This window comes from Chrysemys picta, chromosome 10, assembly GCF_011386835.1.
Source record: "Chrysemys picta bellii isolate R12L10 chromosome 10, ASM1138683v2, whole genome shotgun sequence".
Classification (NCBI taxonomy): domain Eukaryota; kingdom Metazoa; phylum Chordata; order Testudines; family Emydidae; genus Chrysemys; species Chrysemys picta.
The window spans coordinates 10353081-10374745 of record NC_088800.1 but is presented as its reverse complement, the minus strand read 5'-3'; the positions used below and the strand labels follow the sequence as shown (position 1 = coordinate 10374745).

Here is a 21665-nt window from a genome sequence, read left to right as displayed (position 1 = left end):
TCAGATTCTACTGTTTGGGTTGACAATTTCATCTCCCTGTGAAGCACTACAACTGGATCTGAAACACATAGGAGAGGTTAACTGATCAGTGTCGGTCAAAATGATTAATTTTTAGGTGAAGAACTTCACAAGGTTTAAAAGTGCCAAAATGGCATTTGCAAGTCACTCTCAGAAATGTTTGCTGAATATAAGTGTAAAGAATGGCTGAAGTAAATAACTGTATTTGGCATAACAAAAAATTGCTAGTGTTGAAAATGATCTCACTCGATCTATGAATTTATTTTCCCTCTCTGTAGCAAGACGTCTTAGATTTAGTAACAAAATATACTATAATATAAAGGGGTAAATATAGGGACTGAAATAACTCCACTGGCTTCAGCTACCTGGTCTGTGTCCGAAGAAGGTTGAATACTTAAGTATATCTAAGATTAGGATATGATTGAAACCATAACATTTTTATAAGCACCAATATATTTAAAATCCAAAATAGGGTTATTTCATTATCAGACAATACTTAGATCAAATTAAATACTGTAGCTGGAAATAAAGTTGTATGTAATTGTTTCCTATTAAAACCTAAAACTGGTCCTAGTTTTTAAAATTTGTTCTTCCTGGCACTAGATATAAGGCAAGCTTGTCACGAAAGGCCACACCTTCCATTTTTCACTGTTTGCTAGTATCCCCTTGCTTTAATATTTTCAGTTTAGTTTAATTCTTTAGCATGATAAAATCTCGTCCAATTTACCTCAAACACATAGGATTTTTTTATAAGACTAATTAATTTCTTATAAATAGTAATTATATTTTCATACAAAACTAGCACCATTTTAAATAGTGTCTGCAAAAATAAGGGAGGAAATGTGAAGAAATGTATACCTAGATTGATAGGCAGTTGATTCTTAAACACTCAGTACAGAGAAGGATTTCACTATTGTGTAAAATAGCTCATCTTAATTCAGTTCAGAACACAGTCTAAAATATGCATTCAAAATATTTCCAAGAAAGCTTCAGTCTTTAAGAGGAGGGGGAGTTTTAATTAAGAGGCTATAAATATGCAATTGATAAAAAAATCTCCTAAATTCATGTTATGTTATTCAGCTGTGCTTATGTGTGTACATCTTCTGTCCCTGTCTAGGCTTATTGGATATTTCTGATAGCTGTATTTCTATTTATGTAATGCCTAATGCAGGCCCTAGAATGTAGTAGCTGCTTCCCTAAATAATCTGTTTCTGCTTTAAAAAAAAAACCAAAAACCTAAAAAAACCTTAGAATTTTTATAAATAAAAATCAATGTAGCTCAGTTTTCCTTTTTATATTTGATAAGAATGTTATTTTTAAAGCTGAATATTTAAAATGTATATGATTTCATACTTTCAGCTGCCTAAGATTCTGCTAATTATTTTTGGACTTGTCTCTTAAAAATCACAAGCCACTAGAAAGTCTTCATTATTAGGTCTGTTGAAAGGAAGACAAGTAAAAATAGAAGGTAATGATTACTATTATTGGGGGGGTTACATTTTTTTTATTTTTGTTTAGCAGAATGACGGATTAAAATATAGTTATATTCTAAAATCAGAGCTTGTTAAATAGACCGGAACATATTACAGTTATCATTCATATTCTTTGCTATTCCGGTTATCTTGTTAATTTGAAAATAAAATAAATGTAGGCAGAGATCATAGTTAAACATACTCACCAAAAATGTTGCCACCTACCTCAATAGTTAACATATTTCTATCTTCATACTGGGAAAAAGGAAACAAGCAAACAAACAAACAATTCAAATGTATAGGTGAAGATTTGTATATGACAAATATTGTGTGAAATACATAGAAACCAGCAAACAATTTAATTGCTTAAAAAGTAGTTTGATAGCATTCAAAGATACAATTCAATATCATGTTTAAAAAATTTAAGAACAGAGAATGTGAAGCAAAAATACAAATTTCTACAGTGTTATTCTGTGTGTGTGTATATATATATATATATATATATATATATAGGCATGTAGATATAATTTGAGAGTTATTAACTTTCAACATCAGTGATTCATCTTGAATCAATACACTGCAACTACCTATTAAAATATCAGCCAGGTGTGCTAGCAGGCAAATATATTTTGAGAATTATTTCTAAATTTCTTCTTTAAAAGTTATAATTTGACTATGGAGAGGAGTCTAAAGTGATGGTTTGGGGGCTGGTAAGTATACTTTTTGCAATATCTGACATTTTTAGAATATTTTCATTTACTCCACATTTTAAAAGTAGTGGAAAAGAAAATCTGCAATGAAGTCAATCAAAAATATTGTTTTACAAAAGTGTGCATATATTTATAAGTTTTATGCATGTGTATGTATAGCATATGTATATATGTATACATAAGCAGGCAAGACAGTTCTCTTTCCATTTCCATTTTCCTTCGTATTAGAGAAAAAAGGAATAGGAAGGAACAGAGTTCTTAAACCTTGCAGCCACACTGCATCTAATGCAATCGCCTTTCTTCCCTAGCATCTCTCTCTCTCTCTCACACACACACACACACACACACACACACCCTCTAGATTAGCGTAGTTAACCTTGGTTCTGTGCTGGAGCGGGAAGGGTTAATGAAACCAAGCTCTTTACGACCTCGAGGGTCAGGCTCTTCCTATCTGCAATCTAAGGAATTAGGTAAAGAGGTTATAAGATTATAGTGGGAGGCGTTATAGGCCCTCCTGGCCTCACACCTGAACATATTGGTCTAATCCACTGGGATTCTTAGAAATCGCTTCAGCTATGGAAAACTGTTAATTAGGCTGTGTCTATCCTGGGGTTTCCTGTTGCATTAGTGATCCAACAGGGCAGTATGAACCCCATAGCCTTACATGAAATTCATCTAATATACCCCTCTCTCTCTCCCCCCCCCCCTTTCTTCCATCCCACTCCCCAAGACCTATAACAGCAGCAGTCATTTATTTAGGGCGAAAATAGCGTTTCGTTTAAGGGCATACAAAGGAATGAAAAGCCATATTCTCGGCCACTTCTTAGATGTTAGTAACCAGTTGCCTATTTGTAGCTGTGTCTAACTTCAGTGCTTGCAAAATTAGCACTTGGAGAAGTGAAAAGCCATTTTCCCATCAGTCCTGCTCTTAGATTCCTAGTTCAAGATCCCTTCATCCTTCTCAGAAAATAGCATCATTCGAGCGGCTTCTAAAACTTTCCCTCGGTCGTATTGACTTAGTTCTATTCAGTGACACCCTATTTGGGTTTTCCCCCCAAAGAAACGATAGACGCTGCAGCTAGTTCCTTTAATATCGCGAAAATACCATTTATTCTGTGCAAAAATTCACCGGGCTCTTTAAATAGTCCACCTTAAGGTTGATTGGCAGAGACATTGTCGATTTCTAGCTTTGTATACTTTGCTGTTTACCATGTCTGTCTGAAGCAGAGTTGTATATAACCTACCACCACGCATAAATTGATACTTATACCTGAGACAGAATTGAATAGTCCTTTAAAAACTGCTGAAATTGAAGATCCTGCATTAAAATCCCCATCCAAATTAAAATACGACGTGTAGAGCGGAGTTTAATCATGTTGTCATTTTTCAGAAGTACTGCTTTTGATGCCATTTGTGGTTACCTTAGAAAAGCAGTAATCTGTAGATTATATACTAGAAGAGCTGTTATTACAGCATAACACGATGTGGTTAAACACTAAAATCTATTTTATTCACCACGTTTATTTTAGGGGGTGGAAACAAACTTGATTTAAAATCTCACAACAGAGATGAATTTCCTGTAGCTGCTGTTATTACAGACATTCCTGCCTGGTGGAGATAGAGAACTGAAGTCCCTTCAACTTGATCTCAAAATCTGACCATCATTTACTCCAGCCCTCTCCTTTTTATTCTCGCTGTATGTCTTTTGTCACCATTTTCTCAGTGTTTTAGTCATTGCTTTACATGTGGGTGGGGAAAACTTTTATGTCCTTCTCCTAATTGTATTTTCCTTATAGAATTTCTTTTCTCCTCCTATTCGTCTGTTTCATGGGTGTTCCTGATTCCACTGCCTAGCTGATGGCATCATTTTAGAAATCTGGGTCTTTATTCTTCTTCTTACCTTCTTCGGGCTGATTAGGTATTATTTTTTCATTGGTTCTGCTACAATGGATTCCTCCCTTTAATCTCCCGATTTTTTTTTCTCTTTTCCCCATCCCGGTATAACCAAATCCATGAAATTCACAGCCTCTCTCTTTGACACTACTGGGTCGCCTAATCACTTGATATCGATTTCCCTAACTCCTTTCATCCAGCTGAAGACACATCTTAAAACACTCCAAGCCAGAGTGTGCTCTTTGCTTTATACACACTAATAAAATGATTTACCCTTCTCTCTCTACTCTCCTCACAGGAGAAAATCGTTCAAGTCCCGGCTATTTGTGTGTGATCAGTAAATATTTAGTGTGGTGACATCTTCAGCTCCTCTCCTGATCAATACCCAGCCCAACAGGAGGTGGACTTTTGTCCGGGAGGAGACTTGCTGAGAGCTCCTTTAGATGAGGTCTTTGCCTCTCCTACAGTATGTTATGATTTGTCCTCGAATGTACCCAGTAAAGAGAGAAATACAGGGTTTTAAATTGTCTGTTCTCAACCGGTTTACTTTGACATTAAACTACCTACGCATCACCATATCTCCTATCTCCCTGTGATGTTCTAAACCCTTTCAACGTGCAGCTGTAAAATGAATCTCGAGCAAGCCACCAGACACACTCCATCTGCCATTCTGTACCCCCTCTTTTTTCTCTCTCCTCGCTTTACAATGCAATGTCGAGTGAGGGGGAACGTAGGTGAGGGGGTCTGTTTCCTCAGTCCCACTTGTGCAGGAATCAGGATCTCTTGCTGTAAGGGTTTCACTCTCTAGCAAAGTCATGCTCAGCGTGTTTGTTCGGAAGTGCCTGGGAATACAAGGTGCCTCAAGAACTTCACATCCATCCAATACGCTTCTTCTCCTAGCAATCTGAGGCTATGTCCCCCCAACCCCCTTTAATAGGTTAAAATGAGTGAGGGCTGGAATATGGAAACTGCCTTTAAAACAATTAACAACGGACTAGATCTTAAACCCCATTTTCTATAACTATCCACGTTAGAGAGCTTTAAGGTACTAAAATGGCCAGAAAGAGGAGTTCATGAGTGCTTCTTCTGATCTCTTATTTCTTCCCAGGGAAAGCCCGTGCCTGGAATGTGAAATATTTTCTATTGTAAATGATTAAATCAGTATGTAATATGTGTCAGTGTTTATACTGGTGTATAGATAGGTGTATGTGTATGCACGTGTGTATAAAATATAATACATGAATACATAATTATATATATGTATTCATGTATTATATTTAGCATGTGTGTTTATATGATCCATATTTTATGCACAGCTATATATTTTATTATATGTGTGTATTTAGTCATCTGTCTCTATATTAGCTGAATATTACCTGCATTTATATATATATATATATAATTGTAGTACACATACTGCACATATATAATATAGAGTTATATATTCATGTTATATATATAATATATATAACATGACTATATAGCTGTATATTACGTATGTGTACTACAATTAAATATTCTTAATTGAATTAAATATTCTACAATTAAATATGTACAAACGAGTACATCCACCTGTTAACTTTGTTTATAAACCACTTTACCTAATGGCTTTTAACTAATTTATCCAGTGCCTTATTCGGGTAAAGGAGACGACTGGGGGTGAGAGGGGGGATCCATATCAAAAGGTGTTACACCCTCTCTGCCGGAGAAACTTTACACATCTTGTATAGAGCGATTATCTCCAGAATATATCTTTATACTAATGCATACTTAATTGGTCTGTCTTGACTGTCCATATAAAACAATTTAATTAGGGTGCTTTCTGCTTTGGAAAGAAGGAAAAAAATCTGCCCAGCATTTATTGTATTTAGCACCAATACAGGCAGAAAATGTTGCACAAGTTTTTGGTTGAAAGAGCACCTATGTGTCCATTGAAGGGCGTTGATCCGAAAAGACAGAGAGGACAAGTAAAATCGATTTGAAGCGACCCTCTCTGTCCCTTTCACACCATTCAGACACTCCATTCCTTCTAAGACAAAGACCTAGCGCCTTGGGAATGCTTGCAAAAAAAAAAAAAAAAGAAGGCTCCAATCCCACAAGCAAATGGAGCACTTTGAGAAATTCCTTGATATTGCTGTTATTTAAAAAAAAATGATCAACCCCAAGATATTCTTACCCAGCGTCTAACATTTCTTCTGCAGGAATGCCCCTGGAATGGGTGGAGGTAATTATGGCTATTAGTATTGCAAGCCTAGTTTCAACCTTGGTCATTCGCAGGCTTTTAGGGTTAAAATAGCCCTCACCTCTGACCCCTGGAGAGCAGAGTTGCGGCTATCACTACAACTTGGGCCAAAGTTTTCAAACGCTGAGCTGCACACCAGAGGGAAAACGTCTCCCTGGAAATATTTTTTATTTTAGATTTAAAACATCTTTAGCCGATTTAATTAAATCCCCTCCATACAGCACCTTGGGGTGGGGGGGAGAATCCTTAAAGGTATAGTCCACAATCTATCTCTCTCTTCCTTGTTTCCTTTAGGTTTCATTGGGCCGTTTGTTTTCAAGCATGAAAATTGTTATCATAAAACTGAATTATTAGGTCATCCTTTCCTCCTTGGATTGCAAGGATAAACCGGGGGGGAGGGTTAATTCTCCCTTCCTCTGCCCCTCTCCCTCCCAGCCTTTGGGATTGATAGAAAAGGAACATTTGGGGAAGATAGTGTGTGGGGAGGGGGAGGCGTGGGCTAAGAGAGGAAATTACTTTACTATGTATCATATGCTTGTCAGCACACCTTAGGAATTCTCACCCGTAAGGGGTTTATTTTGCGGAGGAGGGAGGACAGCATGGGGGGGCAATCTGAATGTCCCTATGGCAATAATAAAAATTCATTCAACTGGGCTGTGTCTCCATCTCCCATGTACTGGTCAGACTTAACAGGAGTGGAAACTTGTGTAGACCAGAGTTAGGGTATTAATGATCAGTTAAAAGATTTACCCTTCTGGTCAATATTGTGCGTTTATTCCTTCCCGCTCCCTTCCCCCTCCCCCCCCTCCCCCCAGGCTGTGATGATGGTTGCCTTCATCATTTTTTCATCATTGTTTGAGGTGCTAAAACCCATTTGTAATTTTCATTAGCTCAGTAAACATGCAATTAACATTCAGAACTGTGGTTAACTTAATTCCTGTTTTAAGGCAAAGACAAGTAAGAGTGGAAGAATGTTTGTTCCATTTGTCAAGTTTGACACACTTCTTACCATAACAGCTTCCTAAAATAAAAGGTCCGGGTGTGCCCCTCCCCCTCTACTCCCCCTCCCCCCTCATTCTTTTCTTAAAACAAAAAGGAAGAAGCAGGAATCCATTAAGTTTAAAACTGTACCAGACTGCCAATCGCAGCATAATGTATTCCAAATTGTCCCAAACTCTCCCTGCGCTAGCGTCTCGTTCATTAGGAAAGGAGGAAGGACTGTTTTAGTGGGTCGGGGATGGGCGTAATAGCAGGTTCGCAACAGGATCCTTAAATTTTAAAAAATTAACAAATTAAACCCCCCAAGCCGCGCTTTGCATTTCTAAAGTTGCCCTGTTTGTGACGGGCTGGGGAAATGTCTTCCTAAGGGGTTTAATTAGCACAGCGATGATCATTCCAGCGGGTTTTATGGATGGACTTATTTATTTTAAAATGAAAAAAAAAATTGTGGAGTAACTCCTTCTAGCTGGGATCTCAGGGGCAGAGAGAGAGAGAGATTCCCGGTTAGCTCCGACTCTTTTCCAGCTTGCTTTAGCATGTGCTTGCGTTCCCTACCGACCCTAAACAGGACACTATCTCTTCGTCCTCCCCCCGCCCCAATCCCCTTTCTGTGCATGTGTTGCTCGCTCGCCTGCAGTTGTTTGCGGTTTTTCTCTTGGCGGGTTTGAAATCGGGTGCACACATCCGACCACAACACTCACTAAGTTAGGAGATTTCACTCTTATTTATCTATATTGTTTCCGGCTGGACGAGGGGGACTGTGGGTTTGGGGGTTTTTTTTTCCCCCTTTGTTTTGGTTTGGTTTTTAAGTCTCGGGTCTTTTCAGCTCCAAACAAGGTGTAGCAAGACGCTCTTCCTTCTAAGGAATGAGATGAGAGACAAGGATCACTCAAAGACATCTCCTACCTTGGGTTTGGGTGGGTTTTTTTTTTCTTCTTAAAGGCGAGGCGCACATTCCTAAGCAGCTATGTACAAAGCTCTCCCTCAAACCCTGTCTGTGCAAAGTTAGAGTGAGTGTTCAGTTGTTGTTTTTTCCCCCCCAAGGCTGAACGCTAATAACACACGGAAAGCACTTCCCTTTAGGCTGGGGGAGATCTATTCCCTTCAACTCGCTTCTTTCTCTCCCCCCTACCCCCCGAAGGTTGTAGCCTCTTTTTCTTTTATTTATTTATTTACTTTTTTTTATCAGTTTGCACAATCGCTTAGATAAACACCAAGAAGGCGATTCTCTTTAATTACCCAACGCTCATCTTTTCAGGGGGGCAAACAGCGGTTTTTTTGGTTGTTTGTTTCACCTGCCAAACTAAAGGAGAGGTAGAAAAAGAAGATGCAAGCGATTTGGGACCTTGAACAAGGCAAATATGGTTTTGGTATGTTTACTTATAGTTTCTTCTTCTTTTTCACTCTTTTTTTTAATGTGTTGTGATCTTGTGTGTCTCTTTAAAAAACAATTGTTAGATAACTTACGTATTAAACTATCGTTTCTAAGGTTACGTGGGTTGCTCGAAGGGGTGGGGGGAGGAGAGGGAAGAGACCCAGTGTCTGCAATTACAGCACCATCAGTTATCACGTCCTTTAGTAAAAATAAACAAAACGACCCAAATCAGATTCAAAAGCTAATATACAAACGTGCATCAAAGTCATTTCAAACAAGAGTGAAGAACGAATAGCCCTTCTGAAAGGGGACTTTGTTATAGTAACCGACTAATTCTACTTTGTTATAGTAACTGATTATTAAGGATGCAGGGGAACCAAGTCTCCTACTTTAGTGCTAGGGATTCTGCACGGAATTTTGTAATCGTGGGAAGTTGGCAGCATTTTTATTAATTATTATTATTACTATTATTATTATTTTGAGAAAGGTTGAATGTGTAGCGCTGAGAACCCATCTTTCTCCCACCAGGAACAATTTCTGTTTAAGCAAGTACAATGGTAAGAAGCAGGAATATATACTCACCCTCGGAAGGTGCGGTTGGCAGCTGGTCTGCAGCTTTAAGGCAAAGATTTATCCTTCTTTATTGCAAAAGGTGCAGATCTGACTTTAAGCAGCAAAACTGCTCTATTCTGACAAAAGCATGAGAGGCATGGCTTCTCATTTAAAAAAAAAATCACAAACCAGTCCCGTCCTCCCCCCCCCCTCCGCTTAAAAATACCTATTCAACACAGGGCTTGGAGAAACCCTGATGCAGAAATCTAACTGTCCGTCTAGGAGTGTCCAAGCCAATTAATTTTAAATCCTTAGGAATTAATCAGATTAAAATGCACAGAAGTTTCATTCTCGTATGCATACGTGAGCCAAAAGTCGTTTCCCTTTAAGAGATCCTTTTCTTTTAAAGTTGAATTTTAGGCAGATAAGAGACTTACACTAGGGGGCAGACAGATACTGTACTTGCTCCAATCTTAAGCAATTTTTTCCCTCTCTCACAGCATATGCTCTGATTTAGCACTGTAAATTTTTCAGAGGACCCAACTCTGACAGCTCCTGGTGATTTTCAAAGTACCACAAGCCAGTGGTTAAAAATTGCATTGACTTGGAAGTTCAGAGTCACACAATAGGAGCCACTTTCCCTATTCATGGAACTTCAGTGTGGTGGAAGAGAAAAACACACACATACTACATTCAGGGAGAAGAGGAATTCATTGCATTCTGTTAGACGTAACTGCTTTCCACTGAGTTCAGAGTGAAACTCGGTATTTGTTCGATGCTGTATTCCTATTGCGATTTAATCTATACAGAATTAGAGGACTATTAGGCAAGTTTCTGCCAGAAAAACAGATCTCCCCCTCTTTCCTAAAGATTTACACGGACGCTATCCCAAACTTTATTTTAATAAAATAAAGCTTTCCGCCCCCCCGCTCATTAAAATACATTTACATCTGCAGTAAAATGGCAGGAGGGATTTATTCTTTTTGTAAATAATAATAATAAATAATAATAATAATAATCAATAATAATAATACAATCCTACTTTCAAAATATGACTGTTCTGTTGTGACTCAGCTCCCATAAGGACATTTTAGAATCTTCATCTATCAGCGATACGCTCATTTTTCAAATATTATTCAGCAAAATTAGCTGTAGTTCATCATTATATTCATCTATTCTACATCAGCCTATATCGCAGGGGTGTTTTCAAATAAATAGGAAACCACCTAATAGACAGTTGTATTGTTGTATCCCTCGAAGAGCAAATAGTTAAGCTGGGGCATTCTTCATTATGGTTTGAGTAATCCGAATATACTGGAGCTGTTAAGAATATATAGGTAGATCACATATTCAAACTATTCATTATGTGGACGCTGTTAAAAAAATAAACGCTCTTTCTGCATTTGTTAAGATGTTCATGTTTTTAGATGATGAATTATCCCTGTACACTTTATAAGATTTGAGAGAGGAAACCTTTTCCAAGACATGCCACATAAACTACAGTCAACAACTATGTTTTATATTCTCAACTAAAATGTGTGACCCCTAATGTCTGAGTTATTTGGAAATCATAAGGCAGCTCTCCACATTTTAACCGTAAAAGGTCCCTTCCCCCAACCCCTTTCTTTCTATCTCCCCCTCGATCACTATTTAAGTTAAGGGTTTATATTGCTACATCATGATCAATTGGAATTCTACAGCCTGCCTTTGAAATTGACCAGGCGCGCATCTTTGTTGGTGGAATCTTATTATATTCCAGGTTTATAAACAGGACAGTGTCAAATCTAGGTGCTTTTTACAACTTTCCAATCATCTCAGCACCTGCGGCTTTAGAGACATATATTATTTCTGCGGCAGAAGGGGTGTGCATGTGGCAACATGAAAAAGGGGGAAAGCTGCAGCAATGAATCCTGTATATAGTTTGTATGCATCTGGGTCCCCATGTTTCTACTTAGTTTGACTATATGTGTATAAGTCCCTATCTCAGACTTGTGAATATATGTATGTGTATATTTATATAGAAGTAACTGTCTGCCTGTCCATTTATCTATGTATTTTAAAATTAATTTCTAGCTATCCATGCGTTTGTCTGTTCTGGTGCTTGCTGCAGCTATTCAATGGGAAATAAACTAACTATCTCCGTTATGGTGTTTAGTACCCAGGTTCAATAGGATATAAACAATTGTCCCTGTGTACTTAGATCGGTTACCTATTTAGAGTTGCTCCATATATAGTACAGGGATTGTGCTACCGAGTCACAATGCTACCGCATCCCTGTATGTTATCCGTGAATTTCTGCTTAGCCTAAAACAAAAAGAATAAAGTTGAATAGCTAGAAATGCATTGCGTTATGACCAACCCGCCTAGGTTTCTGATCAAAGAAAAGAAATTCATATTCTGGAAAACAGCACTGAATTTTTCCAACATACTCAATGAATGTAAGATATGCTGTACTTGATTAAATCATTGCTACTGCTGTAAACACTGTGCAACTCAGAATAAATGTGTGGGTATGTGTTCACATATATAGATATTCAGACATGTGTGGTGTGTATTTGTATGCTAATTATTTCCAATTTATGTTTGGGTGTTTGATGAAAAGAATGGTTCTTGAAATGCCAGCGCAGTCAAGAAACAATGAAGTCTATACTCAACTATTCTGTGATCAAGTACCATATTCACTGATGTCTCTGTCTATATACATTGATAGATGTATATCTAATATATATGTAGCATACACACAGACATTTCACTAATGTGTATGGTATGAATACAGGTATCTCTACCTTTGCAAATAATCATTCACAACAATTAGCTAGGGTTGCATATACTGAAATTATAGTTTACAGCTAACTCCATTTTAGAGGGTTTTTTTAATGATGTTGAATAAGGTTCATGATAATGTCTTTTAACTACAGCATCTGAATGACACAGTTATCTTTTTGTCAGCATCCTCTTCGCGGATTGAGCAATTAAAAAGTTAAATCTACATACCTGCGAAACTTTAACCCTAAAAAGGAGAAGGTAGTCAGTGAAGAATATCAATTCTGAAAGCACTCCTTCCCTAATTTTTGATTTATAAGAATTGCATCCGATCACCTTATTTAACCCAGAAGTTGTTTTTTTTACCCTCCCCCCCGCCCCCCGAAAAAAATCCATTAGGAATTTATTTTATGACATTATCACCACAATAGGGGACAGGAACATGTAATGTAACTCTCTGGCTTACAGGTGATGATAAGATCAGATTTTTTTTTCTCGTGCCTGATCAAAGAGTTAATAAAGTCTGAGATCTACAAAGCCTATTTCAGTCTCACTTTGCCATGGATATTTATCTGGGTCTCCAGCCTTATTTTCCCCCATTCTTTTGAAAGATCCTGCAACTCAGGCAAAGGGAAAGTGCAAAGATATAATAATAACGATCATATTTTAAAAAAAAAATCATCCCCCACCTCCGTTCTAAGCTGTCCGAGAACCGTTCTCCCTTTAGGACCGGGCAGCCTGCTTTGGCAGCCATGCCAGCCAGCACAAGGCTGAGCGGTCCAATGAGAGGCGAGGGGAGGTCCGGGAGCTTTTGACCAGTCAAACACAGTCTGTTGCCTTATAAGGCGAGCGGTCGCCATGGTAACGTGTGCTAAGTTGCAGCAGTCGTGTCAAAGTTCACTATATAGAGAGCTCAGTGAGCTGATCGCAGAGAAAGCACTCACCACTCTGCCAGCCCCGCTCCTATAAATCGCATTCACTTCCTAACCCCCCTTCTTAGCATATTTGATCACTTTGATTCTCAGTTCTTTTTCTTTTGCTTTTTTTTTTTGTCTTTTTTTTTTTTTTGGTGGTCGTGGAGGGGGGGGGGTTGATTGTCCCTCCCGTGTCTCTTCTCGTCTTGCTTTTTTTTTTTTTTTTTTTGCATGAAGAATGATGCTGTGTTCTAGGTTGTGATCCGTCTTTCCCTCCTCCTCTTCCTCCTCCTGCTCTCCTCTTTTATCATTATCACTGGCTGAGCTCTAAGCTGGAGAGTTGACTCTTTCCCTTCACCTCCCCCTTCCCCCTCCCTCCCCCCCCTCCACCCCATGTGTTGTGTGAACCAACTGCGCTAAGAGCCCCACTTGCAAAGAAGGAGACGCGGCACAAGGCAGCGAGCAGCAGCAGCAGCAACAGCGGCGGCAGCAGGAGGAGAAGCAGCAGCAAAATAAAGAAAAGGAAAAAAAAGAGAGAGAGAGGAAGAAGCAGCGGAAAGAAAGAGGGGGAAAAAAGCGAAGCCGATCTCGGTTGATGTTTCCACAACCTGGACTTCAAAAAACTACAGCGAACCCCTCCGCTTTCTGCGCCGAGAAAAGTCTTTTTAGTGGGGCAATTTTTTTTTTTCTTTGCAAGCCTTGTGTGTAATCTTTAACCTTCTCTCCATTCTTATTTTGATGGCTTTCCTGAATGGCTGACGGTGAGCTTCCCTGGACCTGGCCCCCCGACACTCGCCTCTCCTCCTTCAACTCCTCTGCAGCAGATCAGCTTTAAGAGAGAGAGAGAGGGAGATCTTTGAAGAGATTTTTTCCTCTCTCTCTCTCTCTCTCTCTCTCCCCCCTACCCCTACCACCCCCTTACTTTTCTGTCTTTAAGCCAGACAATCGACTCGCAATCTGCCCCCCCCCCCAACACCCCTCGTCCTCCGCCTTCGCTGGCATTTTTTCTGTCCCCCCCAACCCCCCTTTCCTCCTTTTTTAAGGGGAAAAAAAAGAGAGAGAGAAACTGCTGCAAAGCTGATCTGAAAGCAAAGCAAACAAACTTTAAAAATAAAGGGGGAACAGGAAGTTTGGAAACGGTGTCCAATAGATATGGCAATGGTAGTTGGTGCGTGGCGAGACCCCCAGGACGATGTACCCGGAGCTCAGGGAACTCAACCTGCTCAAGCCCCTCCAGTGCAAGGACCACCAGCTGGGGCCCCTCACACACCACAAACCCCGGGACAAGGCGGGCCCCCCAGCACTCCAGCCCAGACCAACCAGCCAAGCCAGCAGAGCCAAGGAGGAGACAAGCAGCAGCAGCAGCAGCACATTGAATGTGTGGTTTGTGGGGACAAGTCTAGTGGCAAACATTATGGCCAATTTACCTGCGAGGGTTGCAAGAGTTTCTTCAAGCGGAGTGTCAGACGGAACCTGAGCTATACTTGTCGTGCCAACAGGAACTGTCCCATTGACCAACACCACCGCAATCAGTGTCAGTACTGCCGGCTCAAAAAATGCCTCAAAGTTGGCATGAGACGGGAAGGTATTGGGATTTCATTTGTTTTCCAATTTTCAGTCACTGCATTTTGCTTTTCTGGTTTTCTTTTTCTCCCCTTCAAACAAATCCGTTTTTTTTTTTAAGGGAAAAAAAAAAGCCAAATCAACAATAAACAGCGAGTGAGATAAACTTTCCCTTAATTCAGAAAGAGATGTTGAGGGGAGGGGGACTTGCCTGCTTTCTCCTGCCCTCCTCATTGATGTGTGGGATTTGGCTGATGGAGGTTCATTGGAAGTGGCTATTTTAGGTTCAGCTGTTTAAGGAGGGAGATGATTATTCTGAGGCGTGGTTACTTTTTTAATGTTTCCTCCTGCATGTTCAGCATTACCCCCAAATCGTGCGTGTGTGAATTTATAGATAGATAGATGAATACCTACCCCCATCACCCACCCTTACACAGGAGGTTCGAATTACTGTAGCAATGTAACTCGCATTACTGCAGGGTTCTTCTGCATTCCACTATGGATTCTCAGTCTGATTTTTTAAAAATAAACCCGTCCTTTTAGTATTGTAATGCTCTCCCCCACCCCCCAGGAGAGACAGCGAGAATGTGGTAAAAGGGACAGGAGATGGAAGAAAGAAAGAAGTAGCTGAGGGGGTTTTGATCCGTGCAAATCGAGTCTTTGTGATATAAAATTAGACGAGAAATCTGAGCCTCCAGTTTTGCAATGGCGTGTTCTGTGTCTGGACGCTGCTATGTAGGTTAAGGGTTAGGGGGGCTTTGGACTGCCAGGCTTGTCTTTGTGTGTCTGCAAGAGTCACTAACCTTGTTATCTGCTAAATAACAAATCGAAGCCGCGCACATTTCAGCCACTCTCCCTTCTTTCTCCATCTCTGGCTATTATTCCCTTTCCCTCTCCTTTTCTCTCGCTGTCACCATGTAAATTTATGAACAAAATGAAAGGCCCACTTTCCACGAGCAGCTGATGAAGGTGCTTTTAAATAATAACCCGCGCCCGTCGCATGGCTGTATCTACCCGTCTCTGTTGCAGGGGGATTTTACCTTTTTAAAGGATTGTTGAATAGTCAATAAATGCTGTCTGGGACGAGCACTTTGTGTTTTGAAAGGTGTCTGCACCCTCCCCGCCCTGCAGCCCTAAATCAATAAGCAATATCAGCTGTAATGAAGAGGAATCCCCCCCCTCCACACACACACACACACACACATACACACAGACGTTCGGTACATATGAGGGGGCAGGGGGGGGTGAATTCTTGTGTGTTTAGGAACTGAGGATCCGTAGTGTCCTTAAAGCAGTTCAGAGCAGCAGCCTTGAGGCATGTACAGAGCCTTGTTTAGCTTTGATTGCTGCTTTAATCAGGAACTGCAGAGCCCTAAACCAGACCCAGGCTGAACTCTGTCCGGGAAATGCATGTCCCCCCGAAGATGCCTTTACCCAGGGTCACACACAAAGCAGAACTTGATTGGAAAAGGATCGTAGCAATTCAGGTATTAATTGCTGTAGTTTCTTCTTTATTTACTGCAGCCGTCCAGAGGGGCAGAATGCCACCCACACAGCCAACTCATGGTCAGTTCGCCTTGACAAATGGGGACCCTCTCAACTGCCATTCCTACCTATCCGGATATATCTCCCTTCTTCTGCGAGCAGAACCTTACCCAACCTCCCGCTTTGGCAGTCAATGCATGCAACCCAACAACATCATGGGCATCGAGAACATTTGTGAACTGGCAGCCAGGATGCTCTTCAGTGCGGTGGAGTGGGCCAGGAATATCCCCTTCTTCCCAGACCTCCAGATCACAGACCAGGTGGCCCTCCTCAGGCTGACCTGGAGCGAGTTATTTGTGCTCAACGCTGCCCAATGCTCCATGCCCCTCCACGTAGCTCCTCTCCTGGCCGCTGCTGGCCTCCACGCTTCGCCGATGTCTGCTGACCGAGTGGTCGCCTTTATGGACCACATACGAATCTTCCAAGAGCAAGTAGAAAAACTGAAAGCATTGCATGTCGACTCTGCAGAATATAGCTGTTTAAAGGCCATAGTCCTCTTCACCTCAGGTAGGCAGCATTTATTTGCACTCTTCCCTCCTCCCATCCCTTCCCTTCCCCTCCCCAGCCGCCCCTTTGAAATCGGTTCACTCTGGCAAAGTGTAAGACGCTGGAAACCCCACCAGAATCATTGCGACATGTGTCCTTTTAGAAAAATGGGATGTGTTTCTCCAAGGAAGGCCTGGCCTATAAGCACCCTTACAGGGAGCCTTCAAATAGTTTTAACAATGATCGGGGGCGGGGGGGGGGAACCTTTGAGCACCAATAAGGCATGTGAGCCTTCCCTAGTGAAAATATTTGATTTAACCGTATAGCTCTGGCATTTAACGACACCAATCCGAACAGCAGCACGAGCTGTCTGATGTTGTTAAATGCAAGTCTTCCCATCCCTGAAACCACTTTAAAAAAAGAAGGATCATTTTATGGGCAACCGCGAAACAACAACAACAAAAGCAGTCCTGCGAGATTAAAAAGTGAATTAAAAAAAAGTTGAGCATGCAAAGCTGAATTTAAAATACCTTCGTTTCTATCCCGTAAAATAAAATAAATCAGATTTCCCAAAGAGCTGTCCCTGAGTTAAATAGAATGTGGCAATGGGCAGTTCTGTATCATTTGATCTAAGGGGAAAAGTTTGCAGTTAGACCCAGCAGGAGTTGTAGGGTCCAAAGTAAGTAGCGGTTTGTAAAAGATAATTCTCCAGTACATACATAGTAATAATATGAAAAGTAACAGGAGAGGATTCTTAGCTGGGGCTTAAAAATTTAATTCGATGGTTACACAGCTATGCCTCTCTCTGGAAGGAAATAATCAAAGCAGTAAGGTGTTTCTTAGATAATTAAAAGTAGAAAATACGTGCCAACTTTTTCAGCATATAAACAGTATATGAGTTATAAAACAATAATTGAATGCATTGTGAAATCTAATTAACTTGCACCGTAGTCTAACCTGTGTGAGTAATAGACTTGATTTTAACTCTGGAGGCTATATATATGTATATATATATATGTATATATATATATTTAAATATATGCTTTCTAATTTGTGCACTGCGTTTGTCGAGGCTGCTAACTTTAAGGCGGCATCCGGTGACACACTGTATTGGACCTCTAGAAGTTTTGGATTAAGGTGGTTTTGTTTTCTTAAATGATTTCTTTTGTAACTAATTTGAAAGCTTGGGAAAGTGGCCACGTGATAAACATATGAATGGAAGCAGGACTTGTAAAATAATTACTCATCGGAGTTTTTTAAAGCCTGATATCAGGAAACAGAAAAAAAATGTAGTTTATGTGGAGTGGGGGGAGGAGAACTCACAATCCATTCCTTGTTGTGTTAAAGGGGGTCTGGGGAACCAAGTCATTTTCTGGACTTTGTCCAGGTTCTGGGTCGTGACCTAAACTTCCTTTTATATATTATTGCTTTACACGTAAAACTTTTTTTTTTCAAATTACTCGTGGTAAAGTCCTAAGGTGATCAATTAACAGGGAGCATCTAGCCCTAGGAAAAGCAGAATCTACCGTTTGTTTGTGGGATGCTTATTTTATTTCCCTGTCATTTTTCAAGGATGCATTTTATCCCTCGCTCAAATTTTCATCTAGGATTTTCCCCCACCCCCCAGCACACACACTTCCCCAACACAACCCTGATGAGTTTATTTCAAATCCTGGATTTCTAAAGAGCACTTTTTTAGCCTTTCAAGAAAACAATCGTCCGACACTGTCGTAACTGTTAAATTTATTACTATTTGCAAAATGTGAGGCCTGGCATGCAAATTGCCTCCCAACTAGATAAAGGTTTCTGTTATCTGATTTTGTGGAAATACACACATGCAAATATAAGGTTATGCATGCAGCTTCTCAGGCGCCCCAATAACGCTCAATGATGTAAAACACACACACATAGATGCATATGATGTTTGCTTTTTTATTCCCCCCCCCCCTTTTTTTTTCTTTATTTAAAATCTGGGTCCTAATGACTCGCAGAATATGCATGTGTTAGCCTAAGAAGCCACAGAGAGGTCAGGTCACAACCTGTGCTCTTTCAGTACAGACGTCTCTGATTTAAAGGGAACTGATTGTATTTTAGCGTATCAGAAAAATGTCCAGACCATATCAGGGAGTTTTCGTCTTGTAGAGGATTTGGGTTTAAAAGAAAAAAAAAAGAAAAAGTGAGAAAAAGAAAAAGAAGTGGGGAGGGGGGGAGAGACAGCTCAAATGAACAGAGAGATCACAGTTTGCATGGCTGCCTCTGAATAGGCTAAACTGACAAGATCAGTTTTAAAGGGCCACTTAAATCAGTTTCAAAGACTGAAGAAAAACGCGTTGTCTTCTTTGGGGGAGAATCTATTGCTGGAACCGGGGCGCCATTATTCTTTGCTGGGCCAGTTTTATTATTAATTATTAATAATTATTATTTATTATTATTATTATTCCTTCTAGCCATATGATGAGACTCTTCACAATTATTTTCCGAGTGGGAAAAATAGTGGCTTCTCCCCCGCATGCTTTTCAACCTTTGCAAATAATAATAATAATAATTAATAATAAAATGACACTTTCCCAGCATCTCAGTATTAACGCCTAGGTCAGTAGTGCAATTAAACCCTTAGATCTTGAAGCTGGGTTTGATTCTAGAGTAGACCCTTCCGAAGGGTGGAATATATATATATATATATTCACTTTTTGCTAAAAACATGCTTAGCTCTGAGAGCGACATGATCAACCACTATCTACGCCTAATTTTACCAGTTTTTTAAAACAATCTTCTTTAAACTGATTGTTTTCTTTCTTTCTTTCTTTTTTTAACTTTCTTCTAGATGCCTGTGGTCTCTCTGATGTAGCCCATGTTGAAAGTTTACAGGAGAAGTCACAGTGTGCTTTGGAAGAATATGTTAGGAGCCAGTACCCCAACCAACCAACGCGATTCGGGAAGTTATTACTACGTCTTCCCTCACTGCGCACTGTCTCATCTTCTGTCATAGAGCAATTGTTTTTCGTCCGTTTGGTAGGTAAAACCCCAATAGAAACCCTAATCAGGGATATGTTACTGTCTGGCAGCAGTTTTAACTGGCCTTATATGTCCATTCAATAAAATATTGGAGAAAAAAATTAAAATATATATATTGAGAAGGGAGATGAAAGAGAGGGAAAGGAAAGCAAATGACATTTGGGTTCTGGTGGTTGCTTATATTTCCTTCTGCTAAGGATGTAAAAGGATGTTACAAGTTTGCTAAAAGAAGACAGGAAAAAAATAATGGACTGTGAATTAAAAAAAAAAAAGACTCTCAAATGAACTTTTACAGAATGCATTAAAAACTCCCGTGTCATTAAGAGAAAAAAACTTGCTACTTATCATTTCTTTTGTTTAAAAAATAAAGGGAAAAGAAAAGTAAAAGAAAAAAAGAAAGAAGGAAGGAAATACATTAGGGTGGGTTTTTCTTTTTTCTTTTCTTTTTTTTTTTCTTTTATGGGGTAAACTTTTTAAAGAAAAATATCTCGCTGAAAGTGCTTTTAAAAGAAATTTGGAGAAAATTAGCAATGGAAAAAAGTAAGTCTTTTTTTTCCAAATTATTAATTGTCCTATGTGTCTATGTACCTATAGTTGTTCTTTTTTGTATTTTTCTGGTTTCAAACCAGTTTATTCTGTGGTTCTATAATAATTTTTGATATAATCTTGGCTTCTTTAAAAAAATGTGTATCCTTAAAATATATGTTCTGAAAGAATTAAAACTGAGTCCACGAAAGTATCATAGGAAGAAAGGAAAAGAAAAGGAAAAAACCCCTCAACAACACAATGATGGAAGCGCACTTAGAGGTGGTGACCCAAAATTTAGCTTGAAGCTGAGAGAGAGAGCTATAATTATATAGACCCGAATGAACCACATGTCACTTAACTACCCCAAAAACTAGGTTTTTGATATTTTCAGACAGAAAATGAACTGTGGGGATTTATTGTAGGTAGAATGAATTGTGTCCAAGACACATTATGGTTTTGATTAAAAAAAACAAAAACAAAAAACTAAAAACAAAAACAAAAAAAAAAACAAAAAAAAAAACAAAGTGAACTTTTGTAATTTGGATTGGGTTCCACATAGTTCTTCATGAATTGTTATTAAACTCCTCTATCTGTTTGTATATTTGCAAGCCCTTTGTATTATAATAATTGTTGATATTTTCCCTTTTTAAAAAAAATATCATTGAAATCAGCATGACAAAATAACACTGTTGGCACTTATAGATAACGTGATTGATTCAGTATCTTAGAGTTTACAGTTTTGTGTTTAAAAAAACTGAAGGTTTTTTTTTAAGTGCAACATTTCTGTATACTGTAAAAGTTATAATAACTGAACTGTTTGGTCGAGTCTTTGTGTGTTATATTCCAAGGAAAATTGAAAGTATTCAGAAATTAAAATATTATTTGATATCTGAAACTTGTTTGGCTGTCATAAATGTCTTTCAGAAACCACATTACTTCTCTATAGTTTGTAGTCCTATAAATCCATAGGCAATTGATTTGTTTACTTATCACAATAAGTTTGTAGCAGACTTATAGTAGTGTATTTACCTGTTTAATTCGGGAGTGGGGTTGGGGGACTTAAATTCATGGTTTATCTTTGGTTTAGGAAGTACTATATTGAAATGGTAAACCATTACCCCCCCCCCCATTCATCTAATCCTCCTGTTAATTAAAAATGGATTTTCTAGAGAAGGCCCTTATTTTTGTCACACTTAAGTGCCTGCATAGGAAAGGTATTGTTGTGAAAAAGTATTAGAAATCTGAAGATCAGTATCTATTTTATGATCAGAATGGGAGGAAAAATCTTTTGTAAATTTCTGACATACACGCACAAGATCACTGGAGCAAGGTAATAGCAGTATTGTAAATACAGGTCAGTTGTTTGCAATGAGTTTTCTTTAAGCATGTGTGATTTTTTATAATACTCTGTAACTGCCATCTATCGTTGTCATTGAGAGGTCTTCAGATGGAGTGACTTAGCTTGTAGGACTGAGGAGACTGTTTTTAATGTATATTTAATAGCAAGTGGATTAAAAAAAATTGGCCAGTGAAAGCTTGACCAGAGGTCGTCAACATATTTTACATTTGGAATACGTGAATGTATGTGTA

The 21665-nt window shown here is 39.2% G+C and overlaps 1 protein-coding gene across 4 annotated transcripts; it reads left to right on the top strand.

Moving 5' to 3' along the window:
• The first annotated feature begins 8070 nt into the window (after positions 1-8070).
• NR2F2 (nuclear receptor subfamily 2 group F member 2) lies at positions 8071-20970 on the top strand. 4 transcript variants are annotated; one of them, XM_065559225.1, is made up of 4 exons: positions 8071-8251; positions 8593-8704; positions 16026-16553; positions 19357-20970. In XM_065559225.1, the coding sequence occupies exons 2-4, from the start codon at positions 8662-8664 to the stop codon at positions 19629-19631; spliced, it is 846 nt and encodes a 281-aa protein (XP_065415297.1). In that variant the 5' UTR covers positions 8071-8251; positions 8593-8661; the 3' UTR covers positions 19632-20970. The 4 variants fall into 4 exon arrangements, with proteins under 4 accessions (XP_065415297.1, XP_005294916.1, XP_005294914.1 ...); XM_005294859.5 differs by lacking the exon at positions 8071-8251 and having other exon boundaries at positions 8324-8704; XM_005294857.5 differs by lacking the exons at positions 8071-8251; positions 8593-8704 and adding an exon at positions 13070-14523.
• The last annotated feature ends 695 nt before the right edge of the window (positions 20971-21665 follow it).

Bases quoted from the DNA above. Each gene is read 5' to 3' on its own strand.
- NR2F2 (XM_005294856.5), top strand. From the start codon at position 14,091: ATGGCAATGGTAGTTGGTGCGTGGCGAGACCCCCAGGACGATGTACCC. The intron at 14,524-16,004 runs GTATTGGGATTT...TAATTGCTGTAG, and splicing joins AGTTGGCATGAGACGGGAAG to TTTCTTCTTTATTTACTGCA. The intron at 16,554-19,356 runs GTAGGCAGCATT...ACTTTCTTCTAG, and splicing joins CATAGTCCTCTTCACCTCAG to ATGCCTGTGGTCTCTCTGAT.